The 22602-nt window shown below is 43.1% G+C and overlaps 1 protein-coding gene across 8 annotated transcripts in view; it reads right to left on the reverse strand.

Annotated features, from left to right (window-relative positions):
- Positions 1-22602, reverse strand: part of TIAM2 (TIAM Rac1 associated GEF 2) — a 183493-nt gene that overhangs the window by 81134 nt on the left and 79757 nt on the right. For 5 of the 8 annotated variants that reach the window (XM_075146102.1, XM_075146106.1, XM_075146108.1 and 2 more), the window contains exons 3-5: positions 13309-13420; positions 11043-12245; positions 4745-5180 (exon numbers count right to left, since the gene is read on the reverse strand). In XM_075146102.1, coding sequence (XP_075002203.1) covers positions 4745-5180; positions 11043-12239 — 1633 coding nt within the window. In that variant the 5' untranslated portion in view covers positions 12240-12245; positions 13309-13420. Of the gene's footprint in view, positions 1-4744; positions 5181-11042; positions 12279-13308; positions 13421-15654; positions 15742-22602 lie in introns of those variants that run through there. The other 3 variants (XM_075146103.1, XM_075146105.1, XM_075146109.1) reach the window with 3 other exon arrangements.

Below are 22602 nucleotides of genomic sequence, written 5' to 3' on the forward strand. Positions count from 1 at the left end.
GACTACATTGCCAGGTTGCCTTTGGCAGTGAAGCTGGCTTAAGAAGGGGATGGCCCCTCCATCCCTGCCCCATGTTACAATCTACTGTCCTCTGAGATGCACCGATTTGCCTGTCCAAGGGGTCACAGACTGAACTGCATTACTAAAATAATCTAGTTAAAAACTATCCTGTCTTTCTCAAGAATTTCTTAGGCTAGTTGTGCATCAAAAGAAAATAAGTAAATAAACTCACTTTCACCCCTGGGAAATGGCAGTTTAATAATAGTGAGTTTGGTGTGGGTTTTTTTTTTTAATTTGGAAGATAAATTAATACTATACTATGGCCAGATGTTTAACCTGGAAGAACTAAGACCAGATACTATAAATACATTTTGAAAACTGAGAATAACCTAAGCAGAAAAATCTGAGGCTGGTGGTGGATTCTGCAGCAAGGTGAGCCTTCTCCAAAAGATATGCTCAAATTCATTCAGGAATTAAGTTAGAGAAGACCTATGGCCGCATTACATAGCGAGTCGGACTAAATGATCACAGTGGTCCCTTAGGGCCTAGTAATCCATGAATATATTACTGCTGTAACCCCTATTCATATTCAGTAGAGGGCTTGAAACTCGGCCAGTATAAGGATTAAGTTTGCTAGAGCTACAGCACTGTTATCTCTCTAGTCCGTTTTTTGCTGTTGTTCTTCCTTCAAATCAAAGAGGTACCACAACACAGGGCAGCACCAAAACTGAGATTTTGGGTTGACTTGCTGATTTTCAGGCTGTTGGTGTTTCTCTGTGTGACACGCTGTGTGTACGTACGCACGTGCAAATACGCCTAGGAAGTACATATCACGGGGATGTTGCAAAACCTGCAAAATAGCAATGTTTCCTTTGCGGATTCTTTTAAAATAGTTAGGTAAAAACAGAGTGTAACGTTATTTTAGTACTTCTCTAACATTTACACTTAACGCTGTATTAAAAATCCCAGAAACATCATCCAAAGTCACGTAAATTCAAGGGGAGCTTCCTCAAAGGTCAAATCTGAACTCAGAATCAAAATCAAGGGGTTTTGGATTTTTCTGTCTGGTAAAGGGGAAGGATGGGCCTATTAGAGTTTATGGGGCACATTTGCTGTGAAAAGTGGTGGAATACACTGGTCCTCTGTCGTGGTTTAACCTGGCAGGCAGCCAAATACCACGCAGCCGCTCACTCACTCCCCCCGCCCCCCAATGGGACGGGGAGAGAATCGGAAGGGTAAGAGTGAGAAAAACTCGTGGGTTGAGATAAAGACAGTTTAATAGAACAGAAAAGGGAGAATAATGATAATAAATAATGATAGAATATACAAAATGAGTGATGCACAATGCAATTGCTCACCACCCGCGCTGACCGATAACCAAGTAGCGATCGGAACTTCCTGGATCACGCCTACCATTCATATACTGAGCATGACGTCACATGGTATGGAATACCCCATTGGCCAGCTGGGCTGGCTGTCCTGATTATGTTCCCTCCCATCTTGTGTACCTAGCTCAGTCAGTAGGCACGGGAGCTGCCCTTGGACTAGGAGGGCACTTAGCAACAACTGAAAACATCAGTGTGTTATCAACATTCTCCTCATACTAAATCCAAAACACAGCACTAGGAAGAAATTTAACCCTATCCCAGCCGAAACCAGGACATCCTCATACAGTCCACATTTAAAGTGTATGAAAAATGAGATCCATCGGATGGATTTCATCACATTCTCCAGTGTCATTCAATGTACAACACTTACAAGAAAAAGAGAAATATATACCAGAGGTTACTGACCAAATCATCTGATGACTGAAAAGTTTTCAAAGGAAGGAATTCAATAAATAGAAATGTCTCTATACTACTTTTCCTATTACTATCCAGACTCTCTGGCAGAATATTTAGGGTAAGAGCAAATCCTACAGAGTTGGTCCTGTCCTTTCCCCTTAGCAGCCCTCACTTCATCTTCTTTATGACACAGAAACACTTGGAGATCTCTGCAGTTGGAAAAGAAAGATATGCTTTGTTACACTCTGCATATCAGGCATGGCCCTTCTGTCATCATTTCAATGTAACAGGGCAAACTAAACCAACAAAACCAAGTCCCCTCTTGTATTCAGCAGCAGCAGCAGGACTGTACAACCACTTCCACTTCTGCATTTTAGGAAAGTGCAAATTAAGTTCTATTTTAAACTCCCATATTTCCTCTATGTGTTATCAAAAAGGTAACTAAAGATATGTCGTTTTTTATCCTGACCGTTTATATGTACATAAATAAAAAATTTTGAAGGGCATGCGTGTATGTTTAGGTGTATGGCACCCCAGGTATATCTTCGGGTCAAGCCAAGTGATCCCTAGAAGCAGCTAGTTTCATAAACTCTGACAGACCCACTGAGACTGATTATCGTCCAAGTATTTTAATCAAAACTTGAACTGAAGGGGGAGGGCAATGGGAAAGCAATTTCCCTCGTTAAAATAAACTAATTAGACAGGACAGATGGAAAAGAGAGTTCCTCTTGTTAAAGGGTTAGTATTCAAGCTCAGGTCTTGGTGGCCCTGAAAGTAGAGCAAGAGGCCTCAGGACATGTATATTTGAAGTCTGGCAGGTAACCAGATGGTTATAAGCCTTCTGCATATTTATAATTAAACACATCTCAACAGAGTGCAAAGAAACATGCTGTTCTCCATTTGCATATGTGGCTATTTTAAGTCATATTTTAAAATATCTTGGCTATTTAAACTTCAAGAACAAATTAAATACAGATTTATTCAAAACCCTGTATAAGAAGAACTAAAGCAAGCGCCTTGATCTTGATATAGCATATTATGAAAACAGAACTACGCCTTGATATCCAGACAGGCAAGTTTATTTTGGCATCAAAAGTCTCCACAGCACAATAAAGGTACGAGATCAAGGAAATGAGGAATGTATATTTAAAACAGCTAACAAAGCGGAAGAGATTCTGCACCATGAATGCAGCCATATCACCCATCCGAAGTAAAAAGCGTTGTATCTAATACTTCTTATAATGTCAAAAGTTAATAAGGCTTTTTACAAAGAATTTTATTATTCCTTTTTTATAGCTGGGGAAATTCAGGTATCAAGAAGGGATATGACTTGTTCAAGGTCACCAGTAAGCCAATTACATAGCAAAGAACGGAACACGAAGCACCTAAATTCCTTCCCAGAGCTTCATTATCCCAGAAATGCACTCACTACTAGTATCTAACGTACTCCAGTTTAGAGTTTTGAGAGGATTGATTAGAAACTACTTGAATTTTAGAAGAGGCAGAACACACTGATATTCATAACGCAAACACATACAATAAGAGGGTGGCATTCAGATATTGTTTCTCCCTTTGTATACACTGCTTGTAAGCATGAATCATGCTATCTGATGATCAGTGTAAGTGATTTAAACTGTTAAGACTGCCTACATTTTGATCCCTTGATAACAGGTCTCTGAATTATTAGGCAGAATTGCTACATTCTTGTGAGTTTGCTTCTTTTAAATCAGCACTATTAAGGACAATGTTCCCAGCACTTGCTGTTTGCTGTTCATTTTTCTTCAGGTCTACACCCATGCAGAATTTTGTAAAGGGCAACCTGTGGGAAAGTTGTTATTTTCTCTCCTCCAGTCCCAGATATGCTAGGAAATTATTAAGTTTGATCATTTCCTTACTCATTAACTTAGCATTATATTTACTGAAAGGCAAATCCTTTGGATGCAATTCAATAATAAAAAAAAAAAAAGCCTATGAACTCGCCCGTTAAATTCCTCTTCCTCCCCACAATAGATGTTATTTTCTTTCTCACACTTCCTGACACCCATACACTTTTTGCAGCACACCTACCTGCTCGATTACTCTGAGCCATCAACGTGCACCGCGAGCGCAGTGCTGAGCGCAGCAATCACACCGCACCCCACTAGCAGCAGCCCCTTTTAAGTGAATTGCCTTCCCATGGGGCTGTTTCACAGCAGGAGCAGCCGGGGGAGATGGGAAGGTGGGCATGCCGAAAGCCAGAAGGGGCTGGTGTTGTGGGGAGCGGGCAAGGTGAAAGACCATCCAGGGGAAGGAGGGAGACTGGCGAGCCCTGGGAGTGGTCCATGGCAGGCAGCTAAGCCTCGGGCACTGCAGGGTTTCCCCTGCTGCTGCTTTGGCCTCCTCTGCCCTGAATCGCACACTTTTTTGTGTAAATGCTCTAGCACGGGGAGTTCACCTCTTTATTATGTTGCCACCTGAAGCACTGGAAACAAAATGAACATTTTTACATTAACTTATCCCAACTTTAAGTAAACCTCATAGCAGATCCCAAGGACAGGGAATCAGGCACTGGGGACTTCTCCTGATCCTTAAATTTTGAATTCCCCTGATATAGAGGTGTAACTTCTGTATTTTTCTCAGTTTTGGTTCAATTTGGTCTTTGACCTCCAAACATCCAAAAGCATCTTCTAAACCCCCAATTCTGTGTGAGTACAGAAACTGGGAAGTCAGACAAAACAATTCCCGCTACACTACGAAACGCAAGGCTGCGTATGCAATACCAAACACATAAGCACCACCTCGATTTAGTGGGCTGCTTGGGCGCATGCTCCACTTTAAGCATGTGGGTAGACTATGTAAAGTTAGGCACGAATTTCTGATCCCCTGAACCTGCTAACAGAAACCAGCATGCATGGAAAGTTGCTGAGACACAATGGAAACAACTGCTGCTGCTAAGCCGAAGGAGCAACATGGTAGTTTACCTTTGAGCGTGACCCAGTACTGCTTCCACTTTCGCCGTGTGACCAGCTCCAGCTTCTTCTCCTTCTGCAGGGTCACCAGGGGTTTGAAGAACAGCCACCCTGCCTTGCGCACCACTCCTTGCTCTTTCTCATACAACAAATCCAGCTGCTCCAAGGAGCTGAGGGACTCGCCGCTGGAGTCCTCTGTTTCCGACGAGGTCTCGGTGTTCTCCAGGTTCGTCCTGCTCATCTCCAGCTCCCGCATAAAGTTTTCGTAAATGTTCTGCCTCAGGGCATCGCTGCTGACAGCATTGGTGGACTCGCTTCTCTGGGACAGGACGTGGCTGGAGCCAGGTGACCACAGCAAAGCGGAGAGCTGCGACGGTGCCAGCGTGTCTGTGGTGAAGTTGTCCATTCTGCTGTCAAAGTATTCGCTCCCATCTTTATACTTTGGCTCCTGCACAAAAAAGGAAATTGCCAGCGATCAGTCACCAGAGCTACGATGAACAGACGCATCTCATTTGGCATTTAAATGTGTCTCATGTTTAGCCATGGCCAGTTCCTTCATCAAGGGCCACCTCTTTTCACCATTACATGACAGGCTTTGCCTCGGCAGCCACTGACACCACCGGTGCCACCACTCATGGTTTTCTCAGCAGAACCCCATTAAACCCTAACCACTAAGTCTGTGAGCTTTGGTAACTCAGACACCTGTGAGTAATCTCCAAATTCACTAGTAACTACTGGGGCTTCTACTGGCTGAAACCTGATGGACTCCAGGAGAAAACCACATCCTCCGGCTGAAACCTAGGCACCACCGCTTACACGCCTGTTTAAGTACAAGTGGGAACAGCGTCACAACAAGTTTCCTTATTATTACAGGGGTTTCAGTACTTTGGTGACACTCCATTTGTGTAAGGCAGCTACATTTAGCATCAGCACAGCTAGGCTGATTTTACCTCCGCTTTCTATTTGTGATATAAACTGTGCTTAACCAACACAAAAAAGGTCAAAAGTTGAGAATATTTTAAGCTTGTTAGTATTGACCAATTGACAAAAATCTAACCTAGCAGATGATGTGATTTAAAAAAAGGAAGACGTGCTTGCTGACTGGCACAAAGCCAGTCTCCAGACTGCAGAGGTGTGTATTTTCTGACTTGCTGGAAACCCCCAGGGAGCTTGACTATCTCATCGAGCACTGACGGGCCTTTCTCCTAATTGCATTGTGCAACTTCATCCTTGGTATTGAGATGAGGCTGGCCAATTTTATTTGAAATACTCAGGCCTGATGGTATGACTTCAACTTTGCCTTGTGATAGGGATGCTAACGTAGGCCCATTTCTTGCCACTGCTTGTCGACGTGGGACCTTGTTGGCAGCTTGGGCCTTTTCTTTCTTAGGCCTTTCCCAGTGCTGACTGCTCCCAACTCTCCCAGGCTCCGGTGATGGACAGGGATTTTCATACTACCCAAGACAGAGCTCCTCGGACTAACTTCACTGTCAAGAACCACACCATCCATCGTAAGAAGCCATTTATTGTCTTCCCAACTCAAGCATTGCTGATGCTATTTAAAAGCAACCAAGATTTAAGAACATACAACACAAAAAGCCTGCTGCCTTTTGCAGTAACAGTGTGAGGGAAGAGAAAAGAAGAGATGGCTATAAACAATTCAAGAAATGAAGCTATCACCCTCAGTAATAATAAAGCTATTATACTTTCAAGTTTAGACTGCCTCTCTAAAAGCATTTATTTGCTCACAGACTTCTGTACGTGAATAAAGTAAATAGACCTTGGTCTTCTCTGAGCTTCTCTCACCAGCAGCTTCGAAAGCAACTACTTTTTTGTTCCTTTGCTTCCTATTTGATGGTCTTCAAAACTGCAGCGGAAAAGCTGTGCTGTATTTTGATAGCATCAGGACCTCCAGCACGCAGCCAAGAGCAACAGTGGGATCGCACGCCCCCCCAAGCGTCGCCAGACAAGCCACTTCCCAAGCAGCAGGACACTGCCGGTCGTGGCCTCGCAAAAGCCAACTTGAACTGAAACCCACGTTCTCTTACGGTACATTGAAGTTCAGGTCTGGCTTTTCAGGTTACTCTGTCTGGTGACAAGGATCCAATTCTCCTGGTAATAGAGCACCTTCCTCAAATCTTATTGCAGCATTCTCTGGGAGTAACTCCCTAACATCAACAGTTTTGCTTTTTATACGGTAAAGGGAGGGAAATCGGAGGGAAAGGGGGGCAGGTTAATAATCATGCGTGTAATGTGTTCATGCCCACAAGGGACTGTACAACATGGATCGTACAACTGCGCCGGCCATCTGCAGTTTGGTGGGAAACTGGAAGCTTTCTCCACCCTCTTTTTAATTACTGTCACTGTACATGTGTGCCAAAATCCCATACTTTTATTGTTTGACTATTCTCCAGGAACTGCCAGTGTCCTCTAGAAAACATTAACATACAGTTTATTAAGAATATGTATTTCTTTCAGTCCCAAAGCACTAGTAAGAAAAACAACACGAGACACATACATATGAAGGTGTCTGCTGTGAAAGGCCACTACTGGAACAACAAGCATTAATGAAAAGGATGGGATACAACCTGTCCATGAACAGCCACTAACCACATCCTATGTTTTCTCCACACACACAGAAAGGGTAGAAATGAGGAAGTACCAAAGTAGAGTAAATGGACACAGGATCCAAAATGAATACATACACTTTACCATGACAACATTGCTTGTATTTTTTTTTTTTTAAAGAACAGAATTGGCAGAGTCACGCAGTCTCTGCTGGTGCTCAGGGCGGCTGTCACTGTAGCAGTATGTGGTCACCACTGAAAAGGTCTGACCCAAATTGCTGCTGGTGGTCGTTTCCCTGCCAGGCGACTTTTTGCTCGTTTTCTCTCTGTTGCATCTAGTGATGATAGAAAACTACCACTGTCTCTGCTCACCTGCATTCAAGCAGATCTCTCAATGTCTGAGATATACCCTGGAATAGTTATAGATAATGCAAAAGATAAAGAGGCTAACTAAGATACCAATTAGACAAAGGGACACATGGAATAACTAGCTGCAAAGAACAGCGCAGAAAACAATGCAGCCTGCTAAATTCATTAGGACCCAAGCTGAAAGTAAAATCTAATACCAGTTTTCAAGCCAAATAAAAAGGTTGTCTCAATGCAGTTTTCTTTTAAATTCTCTTTACACCACACTTCAGGGCTCTGGCTTATAAAGTCAGGAAATTTCAGAAATTATTCCCATAAAGAGGCTGTTTACTTCATGGAAGAACCTATCTGCAGCAGCTGTTTCTGGTGGCTGGATTTTCATTTTACACAGTGTTTTCTCATTTTCTCAATGTTATACAGTTGCACGCTGACTTTACACCACCACCTTCAGCAGTGGCTGACTGTGCAACAAGTCTGCCTAAATTCTGTCCACAGGTCTCACGTGCATCACATATACCTTGCTGCTCACACATACTGTATTGTGATACAGCATCTCCCCAATGCCGATTCCGCAAGGATTAAACTAAATGAGGACATGCCATGCAGTAGAGTACCATCGATGCATTAGGACACCCTCGTGCAACAAAAGCTGGGTCATGGCACAGAATGACTGCAAGTCTTGATGTGAGACCATTATTAGAAAGGCAAACTCAATTCTAGGATATATCAGATCAAGTATCAGATCAAGTCAGACATAAGGAAAAATCCAAGTCACTGGACAGGGCACAGCTGAGGGCTCCTCTGGAATATCCTATATCCAAATCTGTTTATGAATGATTTAAAACAGGTGCAGAGGAAGGGTGACAGAATGAAAAGGAAAGAGACTTCTATCTGATGACAGGAGACCAAAGAGAGTCTGCATAGCCCCACAAATGTGGGCCGAGAAAAGATACCGCTTCTGCCTTTAAATAAATCGTAACAGATTAAATAATAGGGAAGGATAACTAATGTAAAGGACAGTACTGGCATCAGAACAAACTGGCCGGGACTACATTTACATTGCAAATCAGCAAGCATCAGAGTAAGAGGGTTTGGAAACAGCCTTCAAGCTGGGGAAAAGCCCACCTGATTTTAAGCTGCAATTTGTTCACGAAGAGGATTAAACTCCACTGCCTTTCTAGTGGCAAGGGACTGCCTCAATAGCCCAAGACCGTGCCTCCTGGTCCTGCGCTCCCGTAAAGCAGGAGGCTTGGCTGACTTGTTTCCACTGGGGCAGCCGGAGGGACCTATCCACCCAGCCCAGCGCTGGCACTTAGGCCTACTTATAGGGAAATATTCCAGTTTTCACCTACGTCCAGCCCAAGTGACTCACAATTAGTTATTAGTAATGTACTGAGGAAGGGACACGTTGTTCTGAGCAAAGTACGGAAGCTACAATCGCCGTGATGAACAGTCCTACAAACAGGGACTAACCATCTGACAGATCATAACTGCGCGGGGCACTTCCGCATTTTTAAGCCAAAGGACCCGGTGAGAGTATAGTTGTTACCAAACTACAACACGGCAACCCCCAGAAGAGATGGCAGGTTACTCAAAGTGTGCAAGGCAGAAAGGAGCTGACCAAGCCTCAGGACGAAGGCAAAATCATAAAGAATTCGCCACCTCTCTTATCCTTCCTGTTGCTGGAAACTTGTCTGATAAAAATCAATGACTAACTATTTCCTATGTCTTTTTCTAAGAAATCACCATTTTTGGAGCTAGGGCCCATTTCCTTCCACCAGAATCAGATTCAAGCTTGATGCAATCTCACCAGCCAAATTTCCTTGCTGTGTCTGAAGTCAGTTCACTGCACAGTGAATTCAAAACAGCTATGAATCGTGCACCACAAATACCATTCTGAAAATGTCATAACTAAGTAATACATGGCAAAGGTCTGGGATGCAGAGATCGTATGTAAAGCCTGGCTGTAAAATCCAGAACAGCTACGGATGTTGAAACTGGTGAAGAATCCTGGCACAAGGCGCAGAGGCTCTTCACTGATTCCAGTTTTTCTGCCTTCTCTTTCACAACTGAGTAAGAAGGTGAAAAGACAGCATCTGATAAAATACATGAGCACCAACTCACAAAAGAAGTGATCCAAATAAACGGCTTTCATTTTCATTTTCCCAGTTCTGTAGCCCTTACCTAGGATTTATGCTGGCAAACCTTACGCTGACCTCATTTCTGAGCCCAAGGGTCCGTCAGAGTTTTACACTGCAATGACAGATGCCTGTTAAACATGATATCTGTCCGAATTTCCAACACGGGAGACAGCATTTGCTCTACATGCCACAGAAAGCGTGTGTTATGGGGTTCCCTTCACTCCCCACTCACTTCTGAAGTGGCCAGCACCCCAATGTTGCTGAAAGGGAGCAGATCTTCATTTAGAGAAGCACAGTGACTGTATGAGAAACACTAGGGAAGATTAAAAAAATAAAAAAATCTAAACCAAAACCAGTCTCTGCCCTCCATCTCAGCTTGCGAACTCACACGCAGAAGTCCAGGCACAGTCTGGCACTTAAAGAGCTGATTCTGGGGCCTATAGCTAGAGACGAGAATTTCATTCCTGACCACAGGCATCCTAAATTCCTATTAACGGGATTAGCCTTAAATTCTTCTAAAGAAACATCCTTTCCCTCCCTCTTGCCCTCCTCCCATCTCCTTCTTCACACCACCATCTCCCAGCGAGCCAGATGGCAAGTCAAGCTTTTCCATCTGGTGAACTAAGCTGACAGGCAGGAAGGAGGAGGGCGCTCCACGTAATGTCTTCACAGCAGGTGGAGGCAGGACCGGCAGCTCTGGTCGATACTCTGCAGTTGCTCTCCTTGCTAGAGATGGACTGACAGTGAAACCAAAGTGAGCGATGAAGCCAATAATACAAACAGGGAATACCTGCAAAGATGTTTATAACATCATCCTTCTACTGCTCCTTCCACACTCTTCAGACAATGTACGCTGATTCATAGCATATATATGATTTCTAGGTTGTATTTTCACAGTTGAAATAAAGACAAGGCTTAAAAACTCCAAGTCACTTTGTAAGTAATGCAATGATTTCAAAAGCTAATTCACTGAGAGACTAGGCTGGAAAGATTGGAGTTAGCTAAGAAGGTGACAAAATGGGAAGGGAAAATTTGCACACACAAACGTATATCTTTTTTTGCTGTAGACATTTCAGACAGCTTCAGGGATGCAATACTTCTCAGAATTCCACAAATTACCAAATGAGATTAGCAAGTAATTATCCTGTGAGAAAGACAAACATGATGCAATCACTACATTTGTAAGAGGAATCTACAAACCAACTTTCAGGCACTTAGGCTGGGGTTTGTACATACCTGCAGCTTCCTTTTCTTCCTCGAGAGACTTCCCGTCCAGTCACTGATGCGCCGCATTCGGTTTTTTAATGTATCCTTCTTGGATGCATCCTCACTTAGGGGCTTGGACTTTCTGCATGGGAGCGTATAGGAGGAGTAATGTGCAGGACTTCCCTGCTCTACCCTGGAGGGAACATCAATGTCTGAGGCAAATGAGACACGGTTGCTTAGGCTACCGTGAGTGTCAATGTACTCATCAGACAGCCTGATCCTAGGTGGAGGGGTGCTTTCCAAATTTGCATCCTTATAGAGATCTCGGAGTGAGGAAAGAGATGAACTTTGGTTGAAGGACTTCTTGTTGTCACTTGTTGGGAAACTGGCATGAATGCTTGTATCTGGAGTGCTCCTGGTCAAATACGGACCATCCAACTCATTGATATCTCCAGCATTTCCCCAGAGAGAGTCATACCATGAAGACTCAGAGCTGAGGGAGCTTCCTTTACTAGAACGAAGCCTTGAATCAGTAGGTGACAGACGATGGCTCGAAGAACAATCTGCGCTAGAATTCCTCCTGACGTCGAGTAGATTATTCGGCTTAGATTCCAAGGCAGGCGAATACCTCAGCAACTGGACTGGTCCACTGGACTCCTCAGTCAGTACCTTGCTGTTGCTGCTGTTGTGGAACTCGACCCTCAAGCAACCGTCCAGCTTCCCCAGTGTTTTAATGAGAACTTTCGGACTCCTCCTTTCCTCTGATGGAGAGGTTGATGCAAGACTCTCGTTCTTTCCGTAGCAATTTAAAATGTGTCCATTGCATTCTCGAGAGGCAGCATGATTACTTCCAGCTTGAAGGCCAATATAGTGGAAACCATTCTCGGGCAAAAACACCGTGTTATTTCCTTGGCAGTAGTCCCCTGAGGCGTTTGTCCGGTGTTTGGCATGGGCATTGCTTTTAGAGACCTTCACCACAGTGTCACCGAGTCTAGATGAATAAGGCTGACTACTCTTGAAGTGCGAAAGGCAGCTTCTGGCAAGGGACCTCGATTTGTAGTTTGAACTGCTACTGGTATGTCCCCATCCATGCATAGAGCAAGACTTTTCATCTTTAGCATGAATGCTGCGAATTTTCAGAGAGCAAGGCTTCTGCTTGGCACCAGCTGTAGCAGCAGCATGGTTTTTTGATCCCTGAAGACTGTATTGGCTTTCTGAATTCCCCATTTTCCACTAAATTAAGAAGAGTTTCATTAGAAACAATGGCTAGAAGACAGAGTGAAAAGTAACAGACCATTTTTATCCTCTGCACAGGAAAGTGCCTTTTTAAAAAATGATATGAAACAATTGTTTCAAAAAAAGCCATTAAATAGCCATTTACAACATTAAATTCGTAACTGAACTTATTTTAGGAGCAGGCTAGGAAAGCTTATTCTCTGTATGGTTCATTACCCCTCTGTTATAAAGCTGGAATCTAGCTCCATTGAAATCATGTCAACACCTTTCTCCACCCACACCCTTGGCAACATCCTTTTCTTATAACTTACAAAATCTCTGGCTCTCAAGAACAATGGCATAATGAAAGGGAGACAGCAAGATAATCATAAGTTAGATATAAAGTGAACTGTACTTTCAGAGAAATCCCTTCTGCCAGGAGACAAGCCCACTGCAGTTTCAGCTTGACTGGTTTCTGTGCAACCAAGTGTTGCCTCAATAAACTGTTCAGCAAACCCCAACTTTGTGTTTAAATGGAGTCAATCCAGAGAAGGAAAAAAAAAACACCCCACACCAAAAAACAAACGAAAAATAACTTGGTTAGTGAATAGCCTCATCTTCCATTACAGCACAAAACTGCATTATGTTCATTCAGCATGGCGCAGTTCGATAGTTCGCTTAGTAAAATGCTCTTCAGCTTTTTACTGAATTCACAGGGAACAGCACACACTGGAGCAGTCAAATCGCCCCAGTGAGATGATTGAAGATTTTGAACCTACATAAAGTGTACCCCAAAGTAAAAAAGATCAATCTGTTCTTTTTGTTACTTGGAGTGAATCTCACTGCTTGTAATTTACAGAAACATCAAACCGCTTTTTCCATCAGCACCGTGCTTCTTTGCATGTCGGATCTCAGGCTATCACTCTTAGGAGAATACACTGCAGTCTCACTAAAATTTTTTCAAAATAAGCCATTGTGAAAACAGAATCTTACCTTCTAGAGTCTGTATATATTTTAACATCTCTACTTCTAGCCCTTAGCACTTTTAGATGAAAAGCACAGAATAAAACAAAGAGCATACCTGTAGGATCACTCTTAAACACGGGCACGGTTAGCAGTTAGCATGCTCTGCATTGTCTTCGTGGCCAGCCGCTACACTTGCCAAAAACAGGATGGAGTTGCATGCAGCCTTCCTAGAAAACACCAAAAAGACAAAAAAGGGGTCTCAGTCAAATAGAACTTACACTTTAGTCCAGCTCTAAGCAAAATGACTACCAAAAAAAAATCAGACAGAAGTAACAAATGGAGAAGAGAGGTCTGGTTAAGGGGATTCCTGGACTTTAGACATACATTTTTATAAACATACTTTAACAACTGACATTGAATTAATACTGTCACTGTTTGGGTAAGTGGTTTATTTTCTAATTCTGTCCTTCTCCCCTCTCCTTGACAAGTTAGGGCAAACTTCGAGCCTCCTCCAGTTTGCTTTTTGGAAGACCAGTTACAGATGACAGGATTGTGCAGCGATCCATTACAATTTGCACCAAACGGATCAGAGCAATGTCCCGCAGCATCTGTTTATCCTTCCCCATGCCTGGATTCCAACTACGACCCTTGCAATGAAAGGCCACCACGCAATTCACTCCACCAACCACCCAGCGACCTCCCTCTTTAGGTTTGTTCTGATTTTAAGTTAATCTGCCCCTAAACCAAGAAAAAGGCAGCACCAAGCACTGCACCCACCCAAAGGTAACAAGACCCAAGTTCTTCCTGACCATCTGAACGTATTGGGTCTTCACTTGGCACACAAAGGCTGCAACTCAAAACGAAAGGACAGAAGCTGAATCGCACAAAATACACCAGCAGTTTAGGGATTGAAACACTCAGTAGAAGAAGCTGTACAAGATGTTAAGCTCAGATTTAGAACAAATGTTTTAACTAGAAACCATTCTTAAGTCACTCTCCCAAAAAATATTCTTTTCTGCATAAATTCAGTGGCTACTGTTCATAATTTTCAATTTAATAACTACCTGATTTGAACACACAGTTTTGCTCTTTTTGACTCATTTTACTGTATAACCTTGAAGATATTTAAAGGAATTCACTGGTAACCTAGGTATTTTGCTAACCTTACCAAAAACAAAGGTAAAGGTTGCAAACTGGAACTAAAAACGGTCTCAACAGCAAGCCTAGAAAAAGCTTAGCAAATAAATGACTTAGAAGAAATATATCCTTTTGGATCATGCTAGAGATGCTACAGACCTATAAACACAAATTCATGTCCGTTATCACAAAGATATTTGATAAAACAGACAAGCCACAGAAATTTCATCTTACCCTCCAAAAAAAAAAAAGTCTGTTTAACTTGCTTATTCTCTCTAACAATTTGGAAGGTTGCTATTTAGGACACCCTTGCCTTGCAGGTTTGATTTGCCAGTGCTGCTAAGTGCACCCATTTATGTAAACAGTTTTTAAAACGTCATATGCAACATGGATTGAATAAAAGACTTTTGATTCAAGGTAAACAGAAGACAACACACAAACTTCCTAAGCTCCAAGCTGCTGAACAAATTGCAAACCCCCAGCAAAACTGCCTTCCACGATCCAGGAGGTGCAGACCACAAACAAGCAATGAGTTTACATTCAGAATTCTTCATCTGGGAGCAGAAACTACGTTCAACAAGGGGGCTTTGAAGGGCTTATATCTATTCATAAGGGAACACTGAACCCAATTTGTCTAAAGAAACAGTCAAAAAGACCATCTGGTCTCCATAGTGATTGTGCAATGGTTAGGTAATCCTTCTAACAGAGTGGGTAGCGAGCAAGCTGCTGTCATGAACCTCAGAAGATAGATATTCAATTCGTCAAGGCTCGAGCTGCTGCTACCAGGGTCCATTGTACGGGTCTGATCCAATACACAGGTCACATAATGGGTGAACGAATAAATTTATCTCAGGGTACAATGTCTACAAAACAGTGTCTGAGTCTGTGCAGGAATCAGTCAGCAGTACAACAAAACAGTCAATAAATCCCATAGAAATAGCCGTGAGGGATTTTTCTCAGCATCCCGGCCGTCCAGAAAGCTACGGTAGGCTAAACATTCGCGCACGCTGCGATAACCAATCGGGGCATCTGTGAGGCGGCACAAAGACCATCGCCCTGAAAATCAGCTGCGATGCCTTTCTCTTGCCTCACACTTGCGTGGAGTGATTTTCTTTCTGCTAATTACAATGCGGGGGGAGCAGAGTGAGTCGGCTTGTGCCCAAAGGCAGCGTGACGCCGGGGCAGGGGGGCAGTCGTGGACAAGCTCTGGCTGCGCTCGCTCCGAACACTCACGCATTTTACACTATTTGAACTACGGAAGCACTGGAAATTACAGTGGAGGGGACAGAGTTCTGCTTCCCCTATATTTCTCACAGCTACCTACCACCGCAGAAGACAACGTGCTTTTCTCTCTTCCTATGCAGAGGGATGAATACTTCTTGTAAGCAAAACCAGTTTCCATGCATGTTTTCTGCAATTATAATCAGTATATTTAGAAAGCAACTCACTGCGCCTTAAGATGATTATTAAGAGTTTATTTGCTTTCAATTATACCCACATTCCCTAAAAAAAGAAGTTTTTAATCTTCACCCCGGTTCCCCTTGACACATTCAAAAAACACAGCTATGCAAACATACTAATCCAGGAACCCCACCATCCCCACCACACCCAATAATTAACGCAAATCATAACCCCAGAGCTAAAAACGTATTTCCCCACCTTGGGGCTTCTCCACATAAAGTTTCCCTAGACTTTTTTGGCTCCAAAAAACTAACACACGAGCTCAGAAGCCGTTCCAGAGAAGCGCCTGCCACATATGTTCCCTCATTAATACCACCGCAGCTAGACTGCTTTATAAATGCTAGAGAGGAAAATGCTTTTCTTAAGATTAAGGTGAGCGCACGTACAAGTAGTGCTCTGCAATTGCATGGGTGCTTTCCTCCCCAGTCTTAATCTCTCAAAATAAAGGCTTACAAAGCTTAACTTGCTAACCATATTGCAAGCAAAACCAAAGCATAAGAATAATATCCCAGTACTAGGTTTGGTGATGAGATACAACAAGGAATTATTATATTATGAATTAGTGGGAGATCTGAGCTACAACAAGGCAAGAGATTGTGGTAGCATCTTCTTAGGCAGGTTCAGCAGATTTCCCTGACTGGGACTGACAATCTCGTCACCCTGGATGTTGTAAGAGCTCAATTAATGTCAGCCCCAGCAATGTTAATCTTTAGTCTGGATCAAGAAGTTACCAAGAAGACATGCACCAAAGCTATCCCTCTGATGTATTTTTATGCCTTTATTCCTCTGGATGGCTGGTGACAACAAACCTTCACTGGCAGATGTATAACAAGTGATCTACAAAACATTTAATCCCTGCTGAAGCTTTCCCGAAAATCTACTGATGAGGTGCAGGGAAGTTGATTTTCACTCACTAAACAAGGCATCAGTGCAAAAATGGCAAAAACAAGATCAAAAAAAAGAACAGTATGGATCGGTCCAGATGAGGATAACATCATCCCATCAAATTAGCACCACTGAGTGAGGACTTATTGCGAAATGCGGGAACTCATGACAGTCTTCAGCATTACCAGGAACAATAACTCTTTATGCACAGCAGAAGAGCTTAAATTTAAAACCTCCTGAAGGAGGAGGTTTAACAAGAAACAGGCTTTTAAAAGAAGAGCTAGATTAAGAGCTAGAAAACAGGTCAGAGCTAGAGCTAGCTGCCTCACTCCTAAAAAATAAGAGCCTACATCTTTTCAGTTCTTTACAACGACACACCAGAACACAGTTTAAACTTTTTAAGAAGGCCTTTCCTTGAGGACAGGACAGAAAATGATTCAAGAAATAAATATGCTAACCAAGTATTTTATTCCTACTTGTAGCTTAAGCAGCAACCACGTGTCACAACCTCTTCAGATTTTCTTCATCAACAGGAGGATTGTTACCTGCACCAGTGCAGTACCTTTCAAGAGCACATAGGACCAATTCTCGAGTACCTGCCACCGGGCACAGTCCCTCACAGCCACCCACACGGTGGCAGAGCTTCAACTCACTTTGCGGTGATATAAATACTTATACAAAGGGCCTTTATATGCAAAGGGCAGAGTATATCCCATCAACTGCTCTCTAGTAATGAAGCAAGAGGAGGGAGTCATGTATGCTTTCTGCTGTGTTTGAAAACCATATTTCCACAAGGGCAGGTAAGGACTCCCAGCTGCAGAGCCAGACTGCCATGGCCACCTCCGGACTGCGCACGGTGGAATGTGGAGGCATGGAGAGGAGAAAAGGCAGCGCCAGGGTCTTCACACAGGCGGCTGCTCTGAGTGCATGGTTCATAAGTGCATCACAGGAGGCTGTCATCAGGATTAGTGGAGCTGCAATAATGGAGAATCTGCAAGTATTTCGAAGCAATAAAAAGGAAACAGAAAGCCCCCTCATTTACATGAAATGACCAATTTGTTTTCCTTTAATAGCAGATCTAGTTAGAAATGTTGCAGGCTTTGATGTACAGCAACTACGTTAGTGGTTTTTTACATCAGGAAAAGCTTTTTTGTTTTGTTTGTTTGTTTTAATTGACTGAGCAATTCCTATTTTTTCTTTCAAACTACTTTTACAGTCTCTTTCACCTAATGGTTAAAACACCATTCATTTTAAATGGCTTATAAAGTCTTAGAACTTGTATATAACTCTTTCAGATACTAACGTATTCATAAGTTTTGCAAAGAATCAATGTGCTTTGAGAATTCTTACAGGGATACAGAATTATAGGTTTGAAGTTTTAATTAACTTTTAATCTACTTTGGTTTTTAATATGCAAGTAATACAGAATGCTAGAATGTGCACCTGCCCTCCCCTTCCTCCACGGCTGTGTATGGACGGATACTTGAAATTACTGAGGGAGGCAGGTTAGCACAACACTGTAGCTGGATTAAATGTTGAGTTTCTTACTGGAAACAATTTACTGTATTTTTTAGAACTACGCACTTTGGTCACATGCTTCCACAAATCAGAAGCAGATTTCTTATTCCTGCAATCTCAATCACATTCCTATTACAAAAATATACCATAATAATTATACCGTGGTATTCCTGGCAGGATATTTTGCATTATATACCACTGTATTCAAAGAATGAATAACCAAAACACCACAAGTATGCCTTTCTTTAAAAAAAAAAAAAGGACTCTTTTGCCTTAAAAATCCAATTTGAAGCCAGAACTCCTCACTCACTCATTAGTCTCTTTAGAGTTATAGCCTCCTGTATTAGGAAATGTTTGGTAGCTCACAGATCAAATTAAAACCAATCGTTTTTCTCATTAAACATAAGTAGTCATCATGACCCCAGACACTTCTTTTCATGCTTTGAATCATACCTACATTGCATATAGACTTCTAATTTCACAGTTTAAGAAAGAAAGGGACAATCTCCTTTTCTGGTTCCTTCTCTTAAAATAACATTAATCCCAACAGGTCTACACTGCATCACAGATATATCGCATCAGAATTACACATCCTGTACCTGGGACATGATTCCTTCTTTTACTCAACCCATTCTTCTGGGTCCAAGACATTGACAGCTTAATTAAATTATGCTTTACAGCTTTCAAGCTAGCGCAACATGGAAGGTTGAGTCAAGCCTGAAGATCCTTATCCTATTACACCAGTGCTGATACAATCTAAATCTCTAGGGACTTATTTTTCTTCGGCAGGAAAAACAAATTTCACCATTTGTAAATGTTATTGAATTTATACACAATGGCCAAAGTGCATATCCATTTAAATAAAAGCCATTAAGCTTGTTAAAAAAAAAACAGGAATGCCAGCTAACATCTTGGCTTAATGCAGTAGCTGCAGTAGTTAAAGAGTTGATATGTCAAAGGGTCTATTTCCTGCCCTTGAAGGGGAAATGAACTCAGTGATCTGAAAGGTCTTTTCTTCTCCACCTACTCTGGTTGTAAGCATACTGTCAGGTCCTGATGCAGATTAACGCGGTGCTTTCAAGGGATTTCAAGGCCTGGGGCCTCGGACGGGGAGGAGGGTGCACCTGAAAGGAGCCAAGACGCTCCAAGCAGGGGAGCCTCGGCTCCAGCCTCGCTGCCCGCCCTGGGCTGTAGAGTAACAACACTTCAGAGACCGAACTCAGGCCTGCAGACTTCTTGCCCCAGCTTGGACAAACTCCTGAAGAGGTCTCTGCGTCAGCCCACCTTACTCATGATAAAAACAGGAGGTGAGACTGGGGCTTTCTGGTCAAAGTGGGATTCCCAAATCCCCACCAGGAACATCTGCCCTTCTCCTCCCTTGTCTGCTTCAGCAGCAACCAGCTCATGCTATCAAATACAAGCATAGTCAGCAGGCAGCTACAGGGACATTCTCTCACATGTACCCACTCAAAACTGTAAGTGCCAAAACATCAGCTTTGGAGAGGGTAGGAGAAAGGTTATTTTTGGACTAGGACACAGTTTACAACACTGTGCCCCGAGCAGCCCTGTAGACCCTACCAGAAGGAGAAGCAAATGGCAGCAAAGACGAGCAATCCCAAGCAGGAACATGAACCCGTTCTGCCCCCAAAGACCCTTTTTGGTGTAACACCTTCCACGTCTATTGGACCAACTCTTAACCCTTGGCACCAGAGAAAAACTTCCAGCAGCAACTGTCAGGACAGCATGCTTCAGGCTGAGGGACAGGGGCTGGGACAGCTGTGGGACTCCCTGCCTGCCACCTATTACACAGCCTGCTCCACAGGTGGGAGGGGGAAACCACGCTGCATTTGGCATAGTCTTTTCTACTTCTCAGTTTACACATTCATAAACACCTGAGGGTGTCGATTCCAAAGTAAATGCTTTCCCACCTTCGACCCTGGGACTTCCTGAAGAGGACAGAGGATCTGGGAGTTAGACACCAGAAGTAAATTTGAGACACAGTCCCTTGGAAAATTAAAAGCAGATCTTGATTTTTGCATCCCAAGAGCCCTACAGCAGTAACACAGCTTAGGGCTTACTCTCCTGTACCCCTGTAATACCAGCATGTTACTCACACATTAAAAGAATAAAAAAGTACACTGAGGATTAGGTTTCCCCACTAAAACACTTCTGTTGCAGCTTTACAGCTCCAGAGTGCCCTGTTCAGAGAGTCCTCTCTTCCACGGTACGTGGATACCCCTTTCCTGTTGAAGGTGATCAGATTAAAAAAAAATTCGATTCCTTGCCTCTAACTAGTAATTTGCTATACATTGTATAATGTTATCAAATCATCCACCCTAAAGGGAAAGAAATGCATGATTTCCAGAATGAAGTCACCAGTGTACAAAATTAACTCTGTGACCACATCAGTAACAAGCATAAACAAAGTAGCAAACTTTGGTTGCATTGCACAAGCAATTAATCACCCCCCTCTTAAAAAAAAGGGTGGGGGGGAAAGGCACTTCTCCATTTCTTGGGCATTTCCCTCTTTTTTATTTTTTCTGTGACACGGAACATAGCATTTTCACAATTTGTGTACAGTTATGTATTAAAAATCTACATAGTATTAAAAATCTATGTAGAAAGATCAAAACTTGTGCAGGATCTACTTCTGGTTTTCTATGCCACGCCAGTTCAGTAGTAGTAGTAGTGTTGAACTTCACAAACATATAATCCTTGCTTGGGTACACTGTCTATTTATTGCAAGTTACTTTAAGTATTAGTGAGAATAGACAGAATAATAAAAAAGAAAAGATTCAGGGGGATTATCAATCATACTGTATTAGGAGAGTCACTTTAATGTTGCAGAAACTGTAGCACTCTCAAACATACTTTCTCATACTTTTGCCTTAAAAAAAAAATCCAGCCCCGTCATAGCAGAGCTGTAAAATGATCCTAGTGGTGGTTTATTTAGCAATTCAGGCAATTAAGTTTGACAGATGACCACCAAGAACTGTTTTCTGGGGGAAAACCATTCATCTTGGGCACAGCTGGCGATAGCAGAGGCAGCGCAGGGGCTGCAAGTCCTGGCACGGCAGCAGCCCGCTCTGCCCTCTGCTTTCAAAGGCTTCCCAAGTCTTTCCCTACTCTTCCTTCAGTTCTCCAGCCGGCGAGCGGAGGACCATGGTCCCCCGGCAGCTCCCTCCCCAGCTCAAGGCCCCCTCTCCGCTCCCACTTACCTTCCCCACGGAGCCAGCTCCAGCCTCCCGGCCCCACAGCCGCCCCAGCTCCGCTGCGGGGACACGGACACGCAGACACAGGGACTCTCCCTGCCCTGGGCACGCCAGGAAACTCTGCCTAACGCTTCAAAACGCTCAGCCGTTAGGAACTAAAAACAGACCCTGCGCCAGGCTGGATGTATTTTTGTCTGCAAGCTACACACCCTCCTCCCGTTCAATTTTTTCCATTGGTGGAACAGCATGATGCAGACTTAACCAGAGGGTGGTTTTCCACGGGCCGCCTGAAACGATTACGCGGGCCGGCCTGCCACGATGCCGGGCAGCCGCCGGGGAACACGCCGTGACTGGGCTCTTGTCTGACCCCGCATTCCTCAGCCGCCGGGCTGCTTCCACGAGAAAGCTGCTAGGAAGGCTGCCGAATGGAGAGGGGTTTGCTTGCCTGAAGGTAGCTCCAGGGTCTCCTTTTTTTTTTTTTTTTTGGTCTTTTTTTTTTTAACTTGCTGGGAGGGAGTAGGTATTCCTAACATCCTTGTGTGAGACACCCTGGCAAAAACGTAACTCCCCAAACCACAGCAGGAATGTTGCAGTCATGAAAACCCACTCTTAAGAGCGGCTCTCAGCCGCCTTTAACGATTCTGCACAACGGCGTCACGTACACAACCACAAACTCTGACACTCTCTTCCTTGCTGCTTTCTTTTGTCATACTTTTTATACTATCCTACGGAGAGAATTAGTTGTTTTTTAATAACTGATAAAATAGGTCTCTTAAGATGCAAATGACATCTCCAGGTTTCAATATACAGAGCTAGGCTGTTAAATCTGTAGTTAGGTGCATGAACAATTGCTTTATTATCACAAAAGCTCAACACTTCGTTGATTGCAGCAACAGTTGGTGAACAAACTCAGCCAAAAAACAAGGCATTTATTCAAATATTCTAATAAAATTGCAGGGTCATATTCAAGTGCCAAGTGTGAAAATACAGCCAAGCTACACTGCAAATGACGTATTCAACTGAAAAGAAACACATGAACACTATAATAGAAATAATTAGTAACCCACAAAATCAGTATTTATGTCCACAAAAACGAAATAATGATTTGCATAGTAACATAGGAATTGCCACCTAAAAGCAGACCTCTGTTTCACTGTGTCCACTATCCTGCCTCATTACAGAGGAAACTCTAAAAC

The sequence above is a fragment of the Calonectris borealis genome, chromosome 3 (assembly GCF_964195595.1).
Source record: "Calonectris borealis chromosome 3, bCalBor7.hap1.2, whole genome shotgun sequence".
In the NCBI taxonomy this organism is placed as follows: Eukaryota; Metazoa; Chordata; class Aves; order Procellariiformes; family Procellariidae; genus Calonectris; species Calonectris borealis.